The sequence below is a fragment of the Botrytis sinoallii genome (genome assembly GCF_014898435.1).
Source record: "Botrytis sinoallii strain Bc 23 chromosome Unknown BSIN_007, whole genome shotgun sequence".
Lineage (NCBI taxonomy): Eukaryota > Fungi > Ascomycota > Leotiomycetes > Helotiales > Sclerotiniaceae > Botrytis > Botrytis sinoallii.
The window spans coordinates 1,213,213-1,236,814 of record NW_024066034.1 but is presented as its reverse complement, the minus strand read 5'-3'; the positions used below and the strand labels follow the sequence as shown (position 1 = coordinate 1,236,814).

At 44.6% G+C, this 23,602-nt stretch overlaps 5 protein-coding genes across 5 annotated transcripts; 2 read left to right on the top strand and 3 right to left on the bottom strand.

Moving 5' to 3' along the window:
- Window positions 1–1,750: 1,750 nt before the first annotated feature.
- Window positions 1,751–3,120, bottom strand: EAF02_004798 (uncharacterized protein; the record flags this gene model as incomplete). Its single annotated transcript, XM_038900846.1, has 3 exons — window positions 1,751–2,741; window positions 2,833–3,020; window positions 3,118–3,120. 3 exons carry the CDS (start codon window positions 3,118–3,120, stop codon window positions 1,751–1,753), a joined length of 1,182 nt encoding a protein of 393 aa, XP_038759358.1.
- A 457-nt stretch (window positions 3,121–3,577) lies between these two features.
- On the top strand, window positions 3,578–5,083 carry EAF02_004797 (uncharacterized protein; the record flags this gene model as incomplete). Its single annotated transcript, XM_038900845.1, has 1 exon — window positions 3,578–5,083. The coding sequence occupies one exon, from the start codon at window positions 3,578–3,580 to the stop codon at window positions 5,081–5,083; it is 1,506 nt and encodes a 501-aa protein (XP_038759357.1).
- Window positions 5,084–7,534: 2,451 nt separating this feature from the next.
- On the bottom strand, window positions 7,535–8,462 carry EAF02_004796 (uncharacterized protein; the record flags this gene model as incomplete). The annotated part of the gene is made up of 2 exons (XM_038900844.1): window positions 7,538–8,157; window positions 8,251–8,462. The coding sequence occupies 2 exons, from the start codon at window positions 8,460–8,462 to the stop codon at window positions 7,986–7,988; spliced, it is 384 nt and encodes a 127-aa protein (XP_038759356.1). The 3' UTR covers window positions 7,538–7,985.
- A 936-nt stretch (window positions 8,463–9,398) lies between these two features.
- On the bottom strand, window positions 9,399–16,165 carry EAF02_004795 (uncharacterized protein; the record flags this gene model as incomplete). Its single annotated transcript, XM_038900843.1, has 4 exons — window positions 9,399–9,446; window positions 9,501–15,454; window positions 15,520–15,844; window positions 15,917–16,165. 4 exons carry the CDS (start codon window positions 16,163–16,165, stop codon window positions 9,399–9,401), a joined length of 6,576 nt encoding a protein of 2,191 aa, XP_038759355.1.
- A 2,084-nt stretch (window positions 16,166–18,249) lies between these two features.
- EAF02_004794 (uncharacterized protein) lies at window positions 18,250–21,700 on the top strand (the record flags this gene model as incomplete). Its single annotated transcript, XM_038900842.1, has 4 exons — window positions 18,250–18,397; window positions 18,447–18,733; window positions 18,783–21,480; window positions 21,531–21,700. 4 exons carry the CDS (start codon window positions 18,250–18,252, stop codon window positions 21,698–21,700), a joined length of 3,303 nt encoding a protein of 1,100 aa, XP_038759354.1.
- Between the last annotated feature and the right edge of the window lie 1,902 nt (window positions 21,701–23,602).

Here is a 23,602-nt window from a genome sequence, read left to right as displayed (position 1 = left end):
TGAAGCATTGAATTTTCTCACCTTTCCATCGCGACTTTGACTTCAATTTTTCGGTGCTTGAACCTAGTAGAAAAATTCTGCGGAAAACTTTTCTTCGGCGTTCCTTCGGTCGGTCCGTTATTGATCCGAGCTAGTATCGGTCCCCGGAAATGTACCGATTAACAACAGCATCATCTGGACCATTAGATATACTCTTCGGATCCTCTTCAGATCCTCTGCTTTCAATTCCTGTTATACATTCATTCACTCACCAATCCCATCTCATATCCATCAGTTGACATGCGTTCCATTCTTTGACTTGAATGGAAACAATGTTGCGGGATTTGATTTGATGGTAGATGACAACTATCAAATCCCGCACGAGAGTCTGAGGTCAGTTTGCGTTCCGGTCGGGTTGTACTGAGATGGGTTTTGAGGCTGGATTGAGGTGAGATAGATGGGTTTGGTTGGGAATACAGTGAGCTAAGTGAGAAAGGCTACCAGGAACTTCAAATTTCTTTTAACTTTTTTCGTTGATATCGTTGTTACAAACATTACCTAGGTAGTTTGACTTTTCCCCTATTATCGTTTCCTCTTTTGCTGTGCGGGTGTTGGGATTAGTTTTGCTCTGGGCCAGATGATTGATATAGAGTTGTTGTTTGCATTTGTATTTGATACCCAGTATTTATTGGGTGGATTTGTCGCGGTTCTAGAGATCCATGGTTTGATGGTTTGAGGGGGTGGAATTGGGTGGATTGTGGATTGTGGAAGGGCAGTTGGTCTTTGTAGGTGGTGATGGAGCCTATGAAGAGGCGGAGATGGAGATGTAGATAGAAATAGAGATTGTTTTCACGATTGAGATATATTAAACAGCGTTTCAAAACTCTCATGCTTATCCTCTTCGAGGCCCAGAATAAAAGTTCTACGAGCATTTGATTTGATTCAATAATAAACTACTCTCGTACTACTCAATGTCCGAAATATTACTCTCACGCGATTGATATTAATCTAAATTTACTCCTATATCATTTACGAGGATTCAATCTATCATATCTAGATATATCGTAGAATCTAGCTTTTAATCCTAAATTCTATACTTTTCAATCCAGATTTTAACTTTCAAATATAGATTCTAGCTTTCTATTAAAGATTCTAATCTACGATATTAAACCTCAAATACTGTGACGATCCTGTCATATTAGTGGATCGGCTAGGTCCTCACGTGATCCACAATCCTGTTTATTACCACTTCCTTCCGAAGAGCTCTTCTAGCTCTTCACCTTAGTATTCTAAATGATGCAATCGTCACAGTTTCTTATCAAAAAAGCAATCAAATATTTTCAGATTCTCGAGAAAATAAATATTCCCCCTGATCCCTGATTGACCGAAAAAATTGATTATTAATAAGCTATAATATTATTGTGAAAAAGATTAAGATATCATATTATTTAGAATTCAATAAAATACGTTCTATCGACGAAGAGGGTCTGAATATTGAGATAAGCCTTGTCTGCTTCGATGGTGAAAATAGTGTGAAAACAGTGAGACTCAAGTTGGTTAAGTAGTAAGGTTGTGAACGCCAAGAATTGGGAGTCATTTGCAACATTTCCCATTATGAATTTACGGTAAATTACTGTAAAAAGTCGATCGAATTCTCGAACCTGGCCCAAACTCCAAATCTCCCTACCGGCCTATGATCACTAATATGGTACAATTAAGGGTATCTCCATTTCATCTATCCAGCCCCATTACGCCGACTCTTTGAGCAATCTTACAGTCCATTCGCCTGACCACCTCGACTTCTCCTTCGTGTGATACGGGCCGTACCTCCAGTACCACCTTCACTAAAACTTGTACCCAGGCCAGAATCACTTCTCCTACCAGCTTGCCAACTCCCTTCCCCGTCTTCATCTTCATCGTCCGCATCCCCTCCAAGCGGCAGAATCACCGCTTCTTCCAATATTTTATCTTCCTCGTCCTCTTCTTTCTTGATGCCTACTGGTGGATATATTAATGGCATTTGACCCCTTACAGTTGGAAATGTTCTCGGAGTATCTGAAAGATCTGGCTCATCATCCGTTGCCTCTTCTTTGATTGCATCTTCACTCTTTTCGATCTCTTGTCCCTTTCCAACCCTTTCTTTCTCCCTTCCTCCAAAACATAACTTCAGAATTGCCCACCCAAAAATACACCCTAGCATTTCCGCCCCCCAGAATGCGCCCACCCCGATGATCGCACTGCCAATCCTCCAATTCCACATCCACCACCGTAGTCCGCTTAATTTCGCTCTCATAAATATCCTGCATCCATATATTTGTACCTCGCCCGAGTCTTTCTCAATGACCACTTCCACTGCACTTGGTATGTTCTTGTTTCCTCTTGGAAAACTAACACCTTCCGCCATTTCCACGGTAATTTTCTCGTCTTCTCTCTTCCACCCAAGCACATACAGTGGTGCATTTACCAGCTTCCCCAATCCAGATACCAACTCACTTTCGTATGTCAGAATTGTGGGTCGCCGAGACGAGAAGAGTACATCTTCATTCTTGGTGATTCTTGATAGAGGTAGTAGATGTTCGACGCCTGGTACCAAGCTAGGGGTTTTATAATTCGGTCCAAGGAAATTCACATGGATCATAAAATTTCCGGCGTTCAAATTGAGAGGAGAACGTGGCATGTGTAGTTCCAGTTGAATATCGTATTCTTGACGTGTTACAAGGGAATTATCGAGGGGTACAATGCCATGTGGATGCTGGCCTGGTCTGCGGTTGTTCCTGTGTTAGTAGTTATTTGTTCATTACATCCACAGCGATGCCACCCACAGTGGCTTCTCAAACGGAATGATATACGCACGCAAATTGTAGCCAAACCCTCCTTTCCACCCCAAGGGCTGGCACCCAGCTCCAATAAAAGCCCGCATAAGCTACCACAGCAAACCCAAACAGCACAAGTGATGTCGAAACAAATAATATAGTATTGAGGTATGTTTTGCGCGCTGGCTTCGAGGTCGCGATCGCAATCGGCTTACGAATCATGGTATCCTATTCTCAGATGTATGGTTAGCAATCTGAAAATGATGAATGTAATAAGTTTGTCGGAAGGAAACTGGTGCGCGATGATGAGATTGGGAATAATTACCATTATTATGGGTGAACTTGATATTGCATTACATTATTTGTGATAAGAACCAATGTGAGAACATGGAAGTCTTTCAAGTGCAGCTTGACGCGAATGCGCGTTCCGCTGTGAGGTTGGTGGGCGATGTTTATAAGACAACGCTTGTGTGAGATAATGACGTCGGCTCCAAGCAACCCCTGCACTTAGCTTGTGATTAACTCCCGGTGAGCTCAGTGCCTGGTGGTAATCTTGTGAATTCGATTGCAATTATCATCTTACCTGAGCTACGTCGAAAACTCACAAAATCAATAAAAACTTGCCAAACTGGACCTTTAATAATGATAAAGTATTAGAGTACATACACGACCTGATATGATTTTCCGCCTTGAATAGCCTCATTGCTGTCGCAAACAATCAAGCTCACAAATCTTCATCTGCGCCATACAATACAACTCGACCAAACGCAAAATCACCGGGCACAATGGCGTCCCAAGCCGACATGCAAGATCTCCTCCGTCTTCTCACAACCGGCCGTAATAAAGTCCCAATGCTTACAGCAATGCAACGGGTTAAAGCTTTACAAATCGCATCCATAAACCCCTCCATTTCAGCTGTAGCATCCACGCCGCTTGATACACTCCAGTCCGCGCTTTCTCTTGATGAGAAAGCCGCAAAGTCTCTAATTACAGCGTGTAAGAATGCCAGTAAAACGGCAGGCAAACGATCCGCAAGCGAGACCGGTGCCACAAGTCAAGGAGCGGCGAAACGCGTTAAAACATTCGAATCGGCGTATTCTTTGCCAGTCGAACAAACGGAGGAGGAATTGGAGAAGAGTCTGGAGCTACCAGAGAGTGTGAAGGACGAGGAAAAGATTGAGAAGACGACTATCTATACGAATAGAGCACCGCTAGTATTGGCGTGGACATTGCAATTATTGAAGTATACGATGCCGGGGCAGGGATTAAGTGGGAGATTGAGTTTGGCGCAGGCGCTGGTTAGTGTGAACAGCAAGAGTAAAGCAGAGAGCCTAGGTCTGAAAGGGAAAGGGAAGGATGAGGATGAAGGAAAAGGATGGCCAAAGGTAAAGATAATGGGGAGGGAGATCGGCGTGTTGAAGAGAGCAGGCTATGATGGGCCGGAGGAAATCAAAGGAGAGATTGGAGTTAAGCAGGAAGAAGACAATATTGCGGTTAAAAGCGATTTGAATGAAGAATGGGCCATTTCCACACCCATAACATCTAAGGGTTCAACGTTCATTGCTCGCTCATTATCTGTATCTTCACCCAGCCAAGCTCGCACACATCTTCAAACCTTCCTTAAGGATACCTCCATTTCGGATGCAAGCCATAATATGACAGCCTTCCGTGTTCAAGGTGAACATGGAATTATTGAAGACTGCAAAGATGATGGTGAATCAGGTGGCGGCAAACATATTCTGGGAGTGCTCCAAAATAATAATATAGTTGGGGTTCTGCTTGTTGTGTCGAGGTGGTATGGAGGTGTTATGTTAGGACCTGACCGCTGGCAGATTATGTCACAAGTTTCTAATGATGCATTGTCACAACGCTTAAGAGTCGCGGGAAACATCAGAGGAGGAGAGCAATTGTGGGGATTAGACATTGAAGCTATTAGTTCGTCGGGTGGAGGAAGTATACCTATTCATAGGCCAGAGGGGGCGAGAAAATATATCCTGAATGCCTTTGCTTCGCCTCCCGTCGATGAAAATGAGGAGAAAGGGAAGGTTAAAAAGAAGAAAACTGCGAAAGCGTTAGCTGAAGAAAAAGAAGGCAATCTAGGATTGCTGATGGGAGCACTAGATTTGTTATTTGAGAGTTGGGTAGAGCATATTGGAAAGGAGGAGTTAGATAGAAGGGCTTGGGGATGGTATGTGAATGTTAGACCAGAGGTGGAGAGTGGTGTTGCAGGGTGGGGTGGAAAGGGGTTTGTAAAGTTGAGTGAGATATTGGCATTGAGGAGGAACCCGTGAGATGGGTAAACTAGTGAGTAGATTCCTCATGCTTTGGTTGGTACTACGTAAGAAGGATATATATGAATAGTGACGTGAACAAACTTGTTAATGACAACACTTCGCTTGCTCTAGCTCAGCTAATTCTGCAACCAAAAGCCTGTGTACTCTATCCTAGTGCCTTTACCTATCTGATTCGACACGGGAAAGAGTTCTTTCTTCTGGACTGAGCTTACAATCCACTGGGTCGCACGATAGCGTAATGGTTAAGTGTTCTATCATCTATGGCAGAATGCAAATCGAAAGCACCGACTATCATACATTTACACTGTGGTGACTGTTCACTAAGAGCTCTAGTCTGAAATTATGTAGCTCTTTCATGGAATGATGGATCATCACCGTGCTCCCGCTATCAACATGAAGCATATCTAATATCTCTGAGATGGCCTTCAACAATGGCCGTGGCACAACAGAGGCCAGCTCATACCTAATAATAACTTCATCTCGCTTCGTTATTATTTCGAGAGGCTGAGCGGTATTGGCATAACTACCAGATATGGGAGCCTGGATTGGTCGCAAAGGGGTGCCAGATTAATCTCGGCCAGGTCATGAGCCTACATCTTCCTTCTGCACTGTTTCGATATCGAGATGTGGCAAAGTAGATAACCAATATTCTGTACCGTATAGCTTCGAGGTATTTAGGCAGCGGCCTCAGCTCGTGAAAGCGCCTCTCAATACAGATACATCAATCAATTTTTGACATTGACCTGCGTGGGAAAAGTATTCGTTGTTGGCACGGAGTCTTCTGAATCTAGAGGTGCCCGTTCAATCTCAGTAAGCTTGTACGCTGCACCTGTGTACATTCATCGAGTAAATTTATCATTTTAGTTTCGTTCTGGGAAGAAGACGCTGTGAATATATTGAAATTTGAAACGCGAATTTCTGTCCCCTTCTCAACTCCAACAGCGCGGTGGTCTTTATCCTAGTGGCTTTTCAATCACCATAGTTGTAGTTGTATTCTTTCTTCAAATCTGAGTAGCTGTCATTACCTACCACGAGTCATTGTTTCCGCAATATTGAGTCAATTGATCTGATAAAAATCCAATCATAATAGAATCATTGTTACCAATGCCTGTCGCTGTCGTCAGTCATCATTTTTCCCGAGATATTAAATGAATCAATTTGATAGATTTTCGAATCATAATGATATGAATCAATGCCCTGATAACTACTACTTAAACCTCAGCTGTCCTCGAATCCCTCGCACTTCCTTCTGTAGACGTCCTCGCATTCACATGGAAAACAGCGAAACGTCCTCGAATCCAGCACTGTTTCTCAACACACCAATACATACATCTCCGTCGACAAGATCTCATACCAATCTATCCCATGCAAAATCAATACATATAAGTTCAGTGCCCTAAAACACACCGAGCGATGTTGTGTTTACTAAGTGTTAACACAATCTATAGATCATGCCCTCCAAGGTTTACGAATTTCCTACTTCTCCTGCTTCTCCTACTTCTCCTCTCTCCAACAGCTCCAAAACCATAAAACCAGAATTCCACAAAGGGCAAACAGTGCACTGAACACCAATCGGACACCCAGATATGACAATGATAATACACACAGAGGGATTCCCATGCAAAGCGAAAATGAAACATCTCGGACAATTCAAACATGTTCACTATCAGTACAATTTGAGGCATCCGAACACTGGCGAGATCCAAAACGTTGATTGGCGAGCCTTGGCTAAGCGCAGTAGACGTCAGCGAAGATTGTGGTAGAGCTAGTGCGCAAAATCCTAGTGTTAGTTGTGGAGAAACAAACCTTTCAGTTTTGTTGGAATAATCCTATATAATGAATGAAGAAGAATTGTTTTGGTGGTACTGACTTCACCTTCACCCATCCTCACAAAAACCAAATTGAATCAATCTGAGACTGTAATGAGTATAAAACAGAAAGCGGGTGACGTTTTGTGATTTTAGGTATCTCATATTCTTCGATTTCCGGAATCGCTATGTGAGGAGGATCAAGCAGCCCATCTCATACATCTCAAGCGAACTCGTTAATAGGTAGTGTGTGAGCAAGGGATGATTGAATGACCTTAAGTCATTCGTAGCCTACTACAAAGGAGCTAGTTCTACAGCAAGGCCTATTTAAGGATTGCTTCTTCCTGTAATTATCTAGCTCCTTAAGTTGAATACACATTGACAACTAGAGCCTACATCGTAGGTCCTATGTCATACGTACTCTTCTCAAACCAACAGGTAGTATTAAACAGAAAAAGTATCTTTACTTACACACTCTTTTATTAGTTAGTACAACAAACTTTGTAGTACAGTTAACAAAAGTTATTTGCAATTGAATATCTTTGAGACCTGAATTTGACCCGATTGACGATGCAATTCGGATTCTAGATGGTTTCAAGACACAGTGACATAATCGAAAGCCTCCTCCATTCCAGCGCAATCACCCAACCACATGACCCAACACCCCCGTAAGCGGATCATACCCCCCAAAAGCAATCCCCACCGTCTGCGCCGTCACCTCCAAGCCCTCAGGCAACACCTCCTCATTAGCCAACATCAACCTCTCGATCATCACCGCCAAACTCGCCAAATTCGTTTGCACACTCCCTCTTCTCCACCCTTCTCGATACGGCAACCGTTCCTCCTCAAAGAAAACCCTCACCCACTCTACATCCGCGATCCCCTCCACCGGATCCCCTAGCGTACTCAAATACAACGCCGTCTCTCCATAGCTCAATACAAAATGCTGAGCCGAGTATGAAAAATGTGGATCATGCTCTTCTTCATATTTCACACGTGCGTATTTGGCGGCTGCGGCGACGGGGATGGATGTTTGGGGGGAAGTGAAGAATGAGAGAAATTGGTTGAAGATTGTTTGGTTGAATGAATAGTCATCGTGGTTTGGAGAGGAGTAGTAGTCGGCGCCTGGAAAGCGATCCGTCGTGTTCGATGGGAAAATTGTGCTCGTTTAGATCATCGAGGTTGAAAGATGTAGCGAAGAGATTGCCTTGAACTGACAGTAGACCGGCGGTGCCAATGGCTGTGGCAAAATCGACACCCACGCTAGATTAGGGATTAGACTTACAGTGATCAATCAATGTATAGTACAGTTGGGTGATAATAGACAAGGCTTGATGTGACAAAGAGAAATCATACTTCAAAGCAGCATCTAACGCGGTGATAACATCAGGGACCGTGATCCCTTTTCCATCATGTGGGAGAAATCCATGGTTGGCGAGGGAGTTCATCGCAGGACATGGAGAACGAACATCACCTGGACCAGGTGGTGACCAATTCGTGAAGCTCCCTTGAGCATTTGCAAGAAAAACTGGCAACGCTGCTGCCAAGAAGATTATTTTACCAAACATTAGGTCTGAAGGGCGTGAACTAATACTAGAAAAGAACAAATATGAACACGGAAATAAGAATAGGGAAATGTATGGGTATCAATGTCATGTAAGTTATGTAAAAACACCCTTCATCAGCTCCTTGACGTCTACCTGACAAGTTTATCATTCCCCTTTCTTTCCTAGCACGTCAAGCAGATATATATCATGTTTGTGAATATCTGGGAGCTCGGCCATGCTTGCGGAGTCCCCAATTTCCCGCTGTGGGGCAGCTCTGAACTTGAGCCTAATTAGCCACAATCAACTTTCATCAAACCAGAAACAGTGAGTTTCAATCAAAAAATGAGAAGATCTTTGCCAACTGCAGCGAGGGTTTCTCCACAATGTAATTCTAAGAAGAGCTAAGGACGGCAGTTGTGACCACATCGTCATAGTAATAAAAAATAAATCCACCCATTAAAGATTGTCAGTAATTAATCTCGTAGGTATAAAGGAGAACGATCATCACAAACGAACGTGATTATTTCCAGAAAAATATATTGAACTCCATTTATGATACATAAAAGTTTGCCGCCTTCCCACGTAACAGCAAGCAAGCCAAACCATTCCCACGCCATATGTCTGTTTTTCCCCACGCCACCAGATTTTCTGCCCACCTTAAAATTCTGTCATACAGAAGGTAGGCAAGGAAACATTAATCATGTAAGATGCATTAAATAAAAGTTTTTGTCGTTCCCTGTTCCCACCATAAGTATAGCAGATCTTGCAAAAATCCCAATTCCTTTCACTCGCTATGCAGTAGACAAACCGGAAAGATCTGTAACATGGAACGCCGAATGTGACCTAAGAGGTTATGTAACAATGAGACAGATCTTGAAAATTTCAATCACTGGTGCGACATATCTATATGTTTGTGCCAGAATCAAATTATCCAGATCTGGTTGATGGTGTTTAACTTTATCTTGAGAGAGAACGCTGCACGATAACAGCAATCCGCTCAGCGACCTAGTAAAAATACTGTCAGTCATTTGAGCAAAGTGAGAGGACCACGGATCTTACCTCTGGTGTCGACTTGATATATGGCAAGTCAAAGAATTTGTACTTGTTCTCGTTCTTGGCGAGTTCGATGACCATGTTAAGCACGCCCCATGGGATCGGTAGGGACACAAATGCTCTTTCTAACAAAACGCGAAGAATTTGTTGACTGATATCCGACTCCTCTTGATCATTGACGTCATTTCCGAATAGTTCCAGGAGTGCTTGCACAAAGTAATTTGTGTGGGCGTTAGGGAAACGAAGTTGGTTGACCATGCTGGTCAGAAGATAATGTCGAGCTTCTGGATTGAGTTCGTGAACAAGCATCGAGAGCAAAGCAGCATCAGTAGAACCGCGAGCAAAACTATTAAGCTCTCCCTTTTGACTTGCTCTCGTCACAGCGTACATACAGATGTGTAAAACAATAGACTCAATCAGCTGCAAGTCAACATTGACAGGCACGAATCCTGGACCGCTCACTTCGGTTTGCTTGCGTTGTATAGTATGAGTGATGTGAGCCACTGCATCCTCCGAAGGACCACTTTGTAAGGCTTGTTCGAGAATCTCATACAGACCTGTTGATTGTAAGGTTCCCTCGATATCAAGGCTGGCGATCTCTGGTGATATGCGGATCTCTTCAATACGTTCAATTTTCAACCCTGGCTGCAATGGATCTGGCAACTGAGTCTTTGTTGGATGAGCGTTGAGAATGAGATTCAACAATTGAACACAATGACTTGGCACGTTGGCACATAACTTCGACGAGTATGCAACTACGAAGTCAGGATAATCATGCTGTAACACAAGAAAGAATTTGAGAACTCCTTGATAAATATCCCTTGCCGCCAATGTCAACTGTAATGGCTTCAGTAGCTCGCCTGTATAGGACAGTAAACATTCCACAAGTTTTGCAAATGGTTGCCACCCCATATCATCAGGAAGTCCCATCAATGGTACAAGGAAGAAGCGATGAGAGATCAAGGTCATCCAACCGTATACAAAGCCTGGGAAGTAAGCTGGTTGAAGTTTGATGAGCTTTTCAGCGAATGTCAGAATGATTTGGTGGTTCTCCATTTCAGACAAATCAGTCGAGAAAGTGTTCAAATGACAAAGCATGGAAGAAAGAAGTCGTGTAAAGACCTTTTGATTGAAACCCTCGCCACGCATGACATGATGATGATTTAAAACCAATGTTATGACTGATAGAACTGATTCCAAGAACGCGGCTTTATCACCCTTCACTTCGCCTTCGCGTTCGTAGCCCCTAACCAGTAGAGATATAAGCTTTGCCAATGCATCGACAGGGACGTAGGCATCATTAAGGAAGCCATGTATTTGAATCTGTTGTTCGAAACGTTCGACTGATGTATCAATCGAAAGGCGTAAGAAAAGGCAAAGGTCTTCCTTATCGTTGATAAGCTGCCTGTTATACATGTGAGATATGAATACCAGCGCTGCCCTCTCCGGGGCAATGGGGTTGCTGAACAAGTGAATCCACTCCTCGAAAACATATTCCATTTGATCTTGACGAAAGGCAAGTCGATCATTTTGACTGCGACCGACGCTTTTTGGAAGGGCAGAGGCTGCAAGCTTTTCCTTGAGCTGCTGGCCAACTTCCAAGTTAGGCTCTTTTGAAATCCATTCGAAAGCGACTTCCAAACTTTTCGCGACATCAGTATACAGAGCTAGTGGTCGATCACATAAGAAAACTTGCTCCAAGAGCGAAAGGAAGAATTCTAGGATCCCTTCTTTGCGCTCCGCCAAGGCGGTAGAGGTGGCAAAGTCGACGCGTGCCCAATCAATCATTTCAGCCTTGACCAATGCAATAATCAGTGGGACGTGGAGAAGCGCTTCTCCAACTTGCTGTCCAATGATCATGGAAACACGAACAGCACAACGACCACCAATCCTGATAATGTTCTCGAGTACGTGTACTAAGCACTCAATCACCAAAGTGTTTTCACTTCCACTAAACACTATTCCACAGATTTGCTCTGCAATCCAGATGTCATAAGGTTCTTGTCCTTGCTGGCTTCTGATTATTAAACCGTATAAGGCATCCAGGATCTCGATGACGGGATGTGGTCGAGGGAGATCCATATAGTGCTGCTCAGGAATATCGGCAGTGGTTTGTTGCAAGTCAGCCAATAGCCTTTGCACCTTTTCCGGCAACCCTTGGGGGTTCATGGCCATGTTTGGCATTCTTCCGTTGGACAGAGCAGCTGAAGGCTGGCTGTAAGGGGCTTGCTGGTTGTTGACAAGTGGAATTGTAGGAGTCTCAGCGGGCGCTGGAAGGTTTGGAACCGTTGGAAATTGATCCCGCAGAAGATCATTGGTGATTGACGTTGTTGCATCTGAAGCTGTAGCAACGTGGGTCGTACCGGCCAAGGATCCAGCTACCGAGCCTCTATCTGCTAGAGGAAGTAGTCTAGGCTGACGAGCAAACTCATCGTAAATAGCCATTTGCTCCTGGTTAAGGCCAGACATTGACGGCTGCAACTTATACGGGCTTGGAATGGTCCAGGCCCAACGACTGAGTTGGGGATCGATGTATGGATCATCTGGTCGTCTGATGTGGTGAAGGCGCCGGGCTTCTAGTTCTGGCTCTAGTATCTCTTCGATTTCAGGAACAGCGCGTTCCTCGGCCTTCTTTTCGACCTGGCTACAGGCTAGATCGAGGTTGGAATTTACACACATGATTATGGTACCTTCAGGTAACTGATGCTCGACTGATAATGTTCTAATGTAATTTGTCATGCTTGCACGCAACGGCTCTTTAGAAGTGACCAGAGCGAGGCTACCAGCAGTCTTCTTGACCATGTTGATAGCTGCAGAGCGTACACGAGCTTCGTTGGGCTCGGTTGCAAAGTCCTTGTGTATCATCTGAGCGGTCGAAATGGCAGCAATAGTGACAGAACGCTCTACAACCGGTGAAATAATCTCATGAACTGCTCGGGTGATTGCAGTTTTGAGAATATCATGCAATTGGCGGGTGTTCACCATGTCGTTGCTAGGGGGGTAAGTAAGAAGAGGTCCGAGATCAGGCATGGTAGAAAGAATTTCTTGCGGGGAGAATCGACCACTGGCAATCCCACCTCCTAAACCATTCACAGAAAGGTTCTCGAATCTATCCAGGCCATCGGGTACTGCCATTGGCTCGGTGGCCTCCTCAATGGGTGGGATGCGGCTCTGGAATTCGGTAGACGGCTTGATACTCTTATGATCCAGACTCAAACCTTTACAGAGCACTTCGATTTCAAACTTGAGGTTCAGCTTAAGCTCCGCGTTGTGGTATAATTCGATCAAAAGATGAATGATATCCATGAGCCACGGATTTGGTGGTTTGAAGACAACCGAGTTTCTGCCTTCGAAGAGAACTTTGCAAACGAATGGGATGACAACAATGAGTCTTTGCGTGTCACAAGCCTCGAGTAATAGTTGCTTGAAAGCAATGTTCCTGTGCTTGACGGGCTTATCATTAGCAAGTGTCATAGAGCCCAACCAACCACCGAGATTCTTCAAATGCGTGCGGTCGATTGAAGACTTCAAAGTGCTTTCAGCATTAAGCAGCTTGGAAACACTGATAAAAGTCTCTCTTAATAGCTGGTTCCATAGGATCTTGTCTTCGAAAAGTTTGACTAGCTTAAGATATAGGACGTGATAGTTGGGCTGAACCTTAGCTCGTTCCTCCACTAAATGACCAGCGAACCATCTTTGATTTGTCTCATCAAGGGCGCTCTTTAATTCGATGAATTTCGATTGCACGTTGACCTCGGTGATGTTGTTCAACAAAAACTGCACTTTGCCTTGTGCTTCAGGGTCGGGGTCTTTGAAGTCTGCATTTGGAGGGAGAGGGTCCACGTTGATAGAGTTGAATGGTGGTGCGGAAGGTTCAGCTGAGAGCAGTACGTCGATATTGCCATTTGTAATTCCACCCCCACCCCCATTCATTAAGTCGTTGTGCCCGTTGCGCAACATATCTTCTTGTTGGTCGTGTATAACATTTTGTGCTCTTTTCCAGGGTTCCGTGCCTTCGAGACCAGGCACTTGCAGCAACTGATGACAGAATCCAGGCCATTCCGATAAACGAGGTATGAATTGCAACAAAGCTTGTAATCCGAATTTGTACATAGATTCTTCTGGGAGGTGATCTCGGACTGCTTCGAGAATCATACCTAGACCAATCTCAAGAGGCAGGTCGGCAATGAGCTTATTCTGGATGATACCACCGAATAAAACAGCGGTTGTTGCAAGAGCCTCAAGCGGGTAGGTAGAATAGAGGGTGTATTCATCAAAAAGACCATGTATCATACAGGCAAACACATCTTGCTGGTAGGGGTCACGGGCAGACTTGTAACCAGCCAATGCATCGACAATTTGCCGAACCTTGAGTTCTTGACTATACATTTGCTTATAATGCTGTTCCATCATGTGCTGTGCGTTTTCGCTTAGCATGTTGGTCACCAAGCCGTTGTTATCAATAATTCGGTCTAGCTCGTCATCCTGGCCATAGTTTATCAAACGAGGGTAGGCGGTGATACAGGTTCGCTGTACGGCGATCAATTCTGCGGAAGGCTCCTTTGGTAAAATTTCCTCCAAGACATTCAACATAGCGAATACAGTTTTAACAGGTAGCATTATACTGTGTGGTTGCGAAGTTTTTTGACACACAATCTCGTGTTGAGCTTTGATACTCAGGAAAGTCAATAGAGCCGTGCCAAGTTCCTCCTCTCGTGGCGAATTGGTAGCCTTCCAGTCTTTGATATCCAGGTAGCTACGGGAGTGTGCTAGGGCAGCAAGATCGAGGCCGAAACCGTTAAGCATAGAGGCCAGTTCATGAAGCCATTCATGCTTTATAGCATGCTCTAATATAAGAGGAAGCTCGAGAGGTGCTTTAACATGTGCGTCCATTAAGCGTTGTGCCACCCAGGTCTTATCTTTTCGCCATAAGCTTGCTAAGACAAAATCATAGTGACCGTCGACCCTGAATAGGAAGCGTTCGAAAAGATTGTTGATTGTCTCCACTGCTAACTCAGGCCACGGTCTCGGTACGCCGAATGCTGAGACTAAGAATATATCCAGATTTGGTACAACCACTTCTTGGAACAATCGTTTCGCTTCAACTGTTTCTGAGTATTGGGTCTCTCTGAGGGCAACGATAAAGACGGATGTTAATGTGATAACGGATACAAGCGGATGCCTTACTGCCCATTCAGCACGCTCTCGAACCTCTGGCTTAGCATCGGCATAGTCGTCCAGCGTGAATGATGGCCTAAGCTTTGGAATGGTGGAAGCATCAAGCTCATGTGGATTTAAGGATGCATATGCGCTGATGAAGGAAAGCTGGGTTTCAGTATTTTGCCAGACACCACCAAGCAGTTGTGGAATAATTGCAGGGTCTTCAAGCGCAATTGGTCGAATAGCTTCGTAAACTGCTAGAAACTGTTGTGGAGATATCCTTAGATCTGGTGTGTCGAAATGCTGTACAACTTGCAGCCAACTGAACCCTGCGGGAACTTCTTTTCGAAGACTGCTGACGAATATTTGCGGAGAAAATGTAGGAGTTCGACTGATGGCAGTGTATAGTAAGGCATCAGAAACTTGTGCCTCGTCGAGATTGATATCTCCCGCATGTCGAATATAATTTCTGCATGTCTCCTCGTCCGACGTGAACGCCGCCCCGGTTTTTTGTATGTATAATATTAGTCCATTCCCTTCTGTGATTATCGACATTAGGAAGAGCGCCGCGAGAACTTCTGTGGGCGCGGGAATATCTTGCTCTGGATGGTCGCGAAAGCGGTAGCTGATCGCTCTAAACAGTAGAATTTGCGCTTGACGATCGAAATTCGGTGGATGACCTTGGATAAATCTATCGACTATCGTGGCGAGGAAGGGTGGTGTGAGATCTTCTTGACCTTGATTCACCTGAGATAGAGCTTCTACGAAGCCTTGATAATTCGCTGATAGGATAGCGTCGGCTATACAGTTGTGTTAGCTTTCAATGGAAAGGAAGGGATGGTGGGATGAGAAATAATGTAACAACCTTTGGTTTTAAGATCTGATCTTGATCCGGTTTTGAAAGCAAGTGCTAGAATTGTCTTCTCGAGCGCGTCTAGCTTGAAATGATCCATAAAGGTTGAAAGGTCGAAATCACGAAATATGTCTTCATTCCCCGTCTCTATGGACTCCGCAATCTTCCCAGCCTGGTCGACATCATGGGCAACCTTGTGTACTTCATTTACTAAAATCTGATAGTTGCCTGAATTGAGAACAGGTCGATTAATGCCAGGAAATATCTGCGGTGCGTTGCCAACCACAAGTCGGCTGAAGTACTTTGAGAACACTTCCATGCCGTGCTCATCAACTAGCTATAGCAAGCAAGCTTCGTGTTAGATGGAACGTCAAGGTGATAAACAAATAAGAGCACATAGATTACATACCTTTCTGAGCTGTTCAGCCTGTTGTTCCCACTTTGTGCGATCTTTATCTTCTTTAATTGTACCGAGTAACAGGTAAACCTGAGCGACGACAATTTTGTTGACTCCGCTACCACCGATTGGACTGTTTGTGGATGGACTTGCGCCAGCACTGAATGTACTATGATGCGAGCCGTGAGGTGAATGACTAACTCCTGTCACAATTGTTTGCGCCGGTGAAGGTGTGAAAGTCCCCCCTCTTGAATTCACCATCGAAGATAGTTGTATTTTGGCGCAGACCCACTCCCGCAGAGCTACCTCTCAATCTTGTTCAAGATGAAAGGTTGATCTATCTGGGAGGAGTGGACATGGATGAATCGTATTTTGATAATGCGCAACAATATTATAAGGTTCAAGCTTCAAAGGGAAGGAGGTAAAAGGTTTGTTGTTAAAGATTGAATTTGTGAAGGCGATGTGTTCTGTGGGGGCAGTTCGTTCGTTCTACTCAAGAATTGAAGTTGGATGTTCGTTTTCATCGCCTAACTGGTAAGGCTGTTACGGTATTATAGTATAACCTTGGCATCTGAGAAACGACGACCAAATGAATGAATAGCTAGGTAGGGAGGTACAATGAATGGGAATGAATGAATATTGACTACTTCCTATACATTCGACCATGAATGTAGAAGCAGAAGCTCTTTATTTCTATCTTCACTTCAGATTTACTCATGGTTAAGGTTAGGTATATAAACGGTTTACCTGCCTATTCAGACGATAGGTTGATATTGGTGCGTATCGAAACATGCAGCTCGAGGGCATCTACGGTGTGAGTTTATGGGACCTTTTCGAGCCTCCGAGATTACATGGACGAATTCAGATATTTTATCTCCATGGCAGTGACCTCCGGGGGGACAACGGAGTTGTGTTCAATTCAATTGATGGATGATTGTAGTAGTTCGTGATACTCTCTCTCTTATTCAACATATCATTTCAATAAGAATCATCTCCAATAAGTGATTGCTTGCTATAGCTAATAAGGCTTATGTTTTCGTATTCTTCGATGATATGATGCATATGCTACAGCTGCGAGTTTATCATAATGTCGCACAATTGGCATTGGATACATTGAAAAGACTTTAAAGGCTTTAATAAAGCACCATTGGGTTCAATTCTGAATGAGAAGGTGGGGTTATAATGCAACCCCTGACATCGAGGACCCAGGTAGATACCGTTCAATTCATGTTACGACCCTGCTTTTGCCTGCCGCCGCCAACGACGACATCATATACTCGTATCTATCACTCTGTGTATGTAAGCATATGGGTTTGGTTGGAATGTAAGAGAATTCATGATGGATGTACGTGCTATCTCCTGTACATATCGATATATCTATTCATCAGCCGAATACCGTACTTCATTGCTATGCAAGGCAAGGCCCAAAAGCGTACTTGATTAATAAAGACTGGCAAATGCAGTAAGATGATTGATTGTGTCGTTTCTATGGACCTCCAGCTACCTCACCCTCCCTTAAATAATTGAGATCTCAGAGTGGAAGAATCCGTGCTCCCTCCATATCCCGCCGCTTGGCATTGGCTCCCGTCACCAGCTCTTCCGCTGTGCTTATACAGTCGCTCGTCATGGACAAAAGTATGGAGAAAGAACAGGCCAGGCAGCCAGGATGAACTAATAGTAAGTAGCACGTGAGTAGGTATGAGGTAAGCAACCAAACTTCTTACCTTCCTACCTTGTTACCTTGACAATTGAATTATTCCCTTCAAATCGACATAAGGTGATGATAATCCCAAACTCAATATAAACACTGGTAGGTAAAGATAAGACGAGATAGGTAGGTATCGCTTTCTATCACGAACTGTGTTTCTTTTCTTTTCTTTTCTTTTCTTTTCTTTTCTTTTCAGGTGAATTACCATGGTCAATATACCTACCTACCTACTCGTATCAGTTGCTCATCACAAAGTGGTCAAATTCCGGCCTGCCGCCTCTTCTCCTAATAGAGGGAGTATCATCCGAATCACCCCCACATCACCATGACAACGATCCATGAGCTGACTTGGTTGGTTACATCAACAAAGAGTCAAAAGGGTAATTATACGGTCTGTACTTTCATTAATTAAACTCCGCAATTAACCCAATCCACCTTTCTGCATACCGATCATTTCTGTACGGAGTAGATTGTTAGACAACTTTCTAGAGTACAGCTTTGCTTTTAACTTCATCGATTCTTTTTATCCATCACCTCTCAATATTTCTAATTAACTCTTTGCCCTTCGAAGGGCTGGGTTTGAGAGTGACCTACTAAACAGCGAATTGAGCAGCCAACCTCTTTAATACTAGTCAAGATGCCGGGAACGATATCAGATGGACCCTCCGTGACCATGAGTTTCGCAAATAACTTTTGGGGGAAGGATGACGCTGGTGTTGAGCCATTGATACAGCGTATGGTCCATGCGAAACAAACTTGTGATGAATTAAAATCTTTCTATAATGGTATGTTTACCATGATTGCGCGTTGGGGCGTAGCTAACCCGTCGCATAGCGCGTGCCGCCCTCGAGGAGGAATATGCTCGCAAGTTACTCCAATTATCACGAAAACCATTAGGGTCTCAAGAGACAGGAACTCTGCGCCATTCACTGGATGTTCTGAAGGGGGAGGTCGAGGCAATGGGAAAGGCTCACCAAGCAATTGCTGGACAAATGAAAACAGAGCTAGAGGAGCCGCTGGCGGCCTTTGCTGGTGCAATGAAGGAGAGAAGGAAGATTGTTCAACATGGCACAGAAAAACTATTAAAGATCAAGGTGCAACAGACAAATCAAGTCAACAAGGTAAAGAGCTCCAACTTTGAAGGCTGGATAGTTACTTACTCAATGGCAGACTCGAGACAAATATGAACAAGAGTGCCTCAAGATTAAAGGATACCTCGCGCAAGGACACATGGTAATGGGTCAGGAAGAACGAAAAAACAAAGCAAAGCTCGAGAAAACCCAAGTGAATTTAGCCACGTCTAATACCGAGTATGAAAACGCAGTCAAGATACTCGAGGAAACAACAGGTCGCTGGAACAGAGATTGGAAACAGGCTGCAGACAAGTTTCAAGATCTTGAAGAAGAAAGACTCGACTTCATGAAGAGTAGTTTGTGGAGTTTCGCAAATATCGCTTCCACTGTTTGTGTGAGCGATGATGCCTCTTGTGAGAAGGTTCGCCTGGCGCTTGAAGATTGCGAGGTAGAGAAAGATATCATGTCTTTTATAAACGAGTTCGGGACTGGGCAGGAAATTCCGGATCCACCAAAATACATTAATTTCTGTCGCGGTGATGCTGATTCACAATCTGAGGCTTCTGAGGACGATGCTTACTCGGTAGCACAATTTCAACGGACTATAAATCCAGCCTATAGAAGTTCCTCACCACAACCATCTACCTACGAATCCCACCACGATCCTCAATCAGCTCTTGCTAAGGAGTTAGCTCATGAGGTTGAAACTCCGAAGAGCCGAGAGGCAACCATCACTCCTCAGAAGCTTACACCATCAAATTCGACCCCGGACAGATCACGACATGCCCAAGTAGAGGATTACGAACCGGAGCCACCTATACAAGCCCCGCCTGCTCAGTTAGATTATCAACAACCTGCTCGTCCCAGGGCCCAATCTCAGGCTAGTTATTCCCAACCGGGCCGAGCTCGCCCCCAGTCCCAAATCGATCATCAACAACCTGGGAGGCATAGACAGCAACCTCCACAAGATTATCAACAAGCAGAAAGACAAAGGCAGCAAGCGCACATCAATCAACAACAGGCAGAAAGGCAAAGGAAGCAATCCGTTGATTATCAACAAATTGACAGACAACAACAAAGCGAAAGACAGAAGCAAGCACAAGCCCAGGCTAATTATCGTCAACAAGAACGCCCAAAACAAGCTCAGCTTGAGTATAAACCTCAAATTCTGCAACAGCCTCAAGTGGACTATCAACGTCCTGATAGCTCCAGGTTACCGAAGATGGACTGGTCGAAGCCAATACAAATGCCTTACGAACAACAACAAGGTCAATTGGTTCCAAAACAGGGACAAATTTCTCAAGTACCCCACAACCCTCATCCTACGGATGGCATGACAATGTTATGTCGAACAGGGCCCTCGTCTGCACCTTCAGATATGAGCTCCGCCGCGAATAGCCCAGTACGACCATCCAGTCGGGATTCCCAAAGCGATTATTCAAATCCTACATCATTTTCAAGCCAAGAGCCTCCAAGTGGAAAAGCTTCACCAGTAAAACAAAGCGCGCCGATTGTTGAGAAGCCGATCCAGAAGAAAAAGAGTGGAATTTTCCATAGCCCATTTCGAAGAAAGAGCACCAAGAGCGGAGAAGAAGTTGCTATTGCCAGACCAGCTCCATCAAATCGCAATACATGGTCCGGCCGAAATACCAGTGTTCAGAGTACTCCAGCTGGAAGACCAAATTCGAGAATGATACAGCCAGCGCCACAAACTATGATGCTGACTGATCGACCCAGCAATAGCCCAGAGCCCGTTGATCCAAGAGCTAACTTTCAATTGAATATCGGAAACAACGTTTTTGATGTTGCAGCGCCTGAGAAGAAGAATAAGCTTGCTCAAAGCACCCCTGCAAGCCAATCAGCAGAAGAATCTGATCCCATAGCTCAAGCTCTTGCTGATCTCAAAGTTGTTACCAAAGCATCATCTACTAGGGTATCTGCAGATAAATATCACGGAGTGGCTACCCCCGCACCGGATGCGGCGCCTACATCCAGACCTATCGGATCTCAAATGGTCAATGGGGCTTTGATGGCTGGTATGCGTGGCACACCCCCACCGTCTTACGATCCAACTCCCGTCGAAAGACTTGGGCTTCCTTCCCCCGCCTTCACTTCAAAGTCGATGCAGCAAACTCGCCAAAAGTACGTCGACCAAACGGCGAATATGTTTAGTCCTCCCCAGCCAAGACCAGATTCACAACAAGCCGGGTATGGCTCACGTCCCGGAACAAGGGGGTCTGATATGCCTCGAAATACATCACCAGCGCCCACTAGGAGCGTTTCCCCTCGACCTGGAACACAGGCCGAAATGAGACAGGCCGCCTCTCCTAAATACGCTGGAAGTACTCACTCTCGTACTGGTTCCGCTCCTCAGCAAAAGCGGGGCTCTGATACTTATTATCAACGAAACTCCCCCAGTATTTCTGCTCGTGGCGTCTCGCCAGCCCCATATGCGCAACAAGAAAGACCCAGCAGTAGCCACGTCAAAGCCCCCTTTCAGCAACAAGAGAGGCCTAGCAGCAGTCATGTCAAGGCCCCGTTCGCACAACAAGATAGGCCTTCCAGTAGTCATTCAATGGGTATGGTAAATAACAGCATGGCAATACAATTAGCCTCGGGCCATGATGACGGTTACGGCTCTCAGGGACGAAGTGGCAGTAGAGCTAGTGTCGGCTCGAGAGCCATGAGCCATTATGGAAGTGGAAGTGACCAGCAATTGGCGGCCCGAAGCAGAAGTAAAAGCGTTGCGGATGTCCGTCAATTTAACAGTCAAGGCCGTCCCATTCTACATTTCGGTAAATTCCCCCTGGTCTTGATCATTTGAGTAACACTAACAATCTTTTAGCTCGCGCACTCTATATGTATCAAGCAGCTATCCCTGAAGAACTCAGTTTTGCAAAGGGAGATATTCTTGCCGTTATGACGCACCAAGATGATGGATGGTGGGAGGCAGAAGTAGCTGGAAAAAATGGTCGACCGGGTTTGGTACCAAGTAATTATCTTCAAAACTGTTGAGCTCATCAACAGGTTCGAGGAACTCGGAGTAGTAATGATTGAATACGAGGTTTGGGTATGAAGTAAGAGTTTGTGAGTATGATAGTTCATGAAATGATGATACAATGTACGCAGTTGGATGATGATGATGGATGATGGACTCCACTTTTATTTCTCACTTTCTTTCTAATTTTTTTCGATTCACACATAACGTGTTATATTCTTTTGAATTCTAGCGAGGGGATGGATAAGAGGAAGGGGGGTTCTAGGTTTTTTTTAGCCAGCGAGAGCGTTATGAGAATGGGCGGATTTGTGTTATACCTTTTTGATGAATGAGCTTATTAGGTTCTTTTGATGTTATTGTTTGCTGTTTACAAATTGGAGGGGCCACAAGGAGAGCAATATTGGAGACGGAAGATTGAAGAACATAGGCATGCAAGCACATAGTCTGATATAAATATTATTTTTGATAGCGCGAGGAAAACTAAATACATGATCCTTTTCTTTGTAAGGTTCGTTCTGTGATCGTAAAGTTATACTGATATCGAGAGATCGAACTAGAAATTCTGAGGCTAGTACTGCTCCCAATCCCCGTCCTTGTTTTCTTCAAGATAAACAACAAAATTCTTGAAATGTGGTGATCGAGTCGTTTCAACTCTCTCGTAGCATCCCCCAAACATATCAAGCATGCCGAAATGGCTCCAGCCATCGTAGGCACTGTGATGACTTGTCCCTATAAAATCACGAGCGCCGTCCCGACCCGGTGCCAGACCTAAACGTACAAGCCCGGTGCCATAATCGAATGCTGCACTATTATCGAGATCGAGGTACTCGTGTAGATTGACTGCGGTTTGCCAACCAATGTTTTCGCGGAGCACCACTTGCAAAATCGAACGACCTGGTGAAAATGATGCGAGTGCGTGAGATTGCATTTTGAGATACGGAATTTTCCCATGCGGCGACAGAACGGCTGATATCATTGACTTCTATACTCCCCTCACTCGTATCGAGCAATGCTGCTCAGATTTTGCGAAGTTTGTACTCTTTCGTTGAAGTAGGTGGAAGCTTCTCAGAAGTCTCATCTAGCGAGACGCCTAGTTGCTGAGAGTTAAGGGTGGCTGGAAGCTGACGTAGAGACGTGTGGTCTTTTTTTCCCAAGGAAAGTACAGGTATGGAATCGACAGAAATATAATACTTCGGAATCATTGCTGTTGGTAAGCAAGTGGATAGATGGTCACGAAGCTGTGTAATTCCTGAGTTCTCAAGTCCTTTTCCCCGTTCTTTCTGGAATTGCAAGAAAGCCACAGGACTTGGATTTTTCGCAAGACCGCCAGAGGCTACGATCTCAATTACAACATTGACGAGGAATAGTCAAGGAATAGCTTCTCGCACGCATTATTCTACCTCTCCAAGTTCGATTCTTTGTCCATGAAGTTTGACCTGGGTGTCCTTTCGGCTTACAAATATCAGAATGCCGTCTGCATTTTGGCATGCGAGGTCACCGGTTTTGCAGAATTTTCCGCAAGGCTTGATATTTGGCGTAAATCAGGCCAGCCAAGATGGAGGTTCAATGAAGGCTGCCTCCGTCTTGTTCGAAGCGTTAATGTAACCGGAACAAACGTTTAGGCCGTCGATCACTCGTTCACTAGTCATACCAATAAAGCGAAGTCTTTCATGATTCCTTTGATCCACAATCCAGCATCTACAGTTGCATGACTTCGGTCGTCCGATATTTCTTGGATCTTTGTTTGGCAAAATCCTAGTGTTGACCGCTGACTACGGACTACGTTCCGAGGAGCCATAGCTATTCATTAGTGTCACTCTATGTGCCCAGGTTTCAATATCGAGTTCTTGGAGAGACTCGCCGCTGAGCAGAGTTTTCAATGTCGGCAGAATATCCGGATTCAATGGTTTGACTACCGT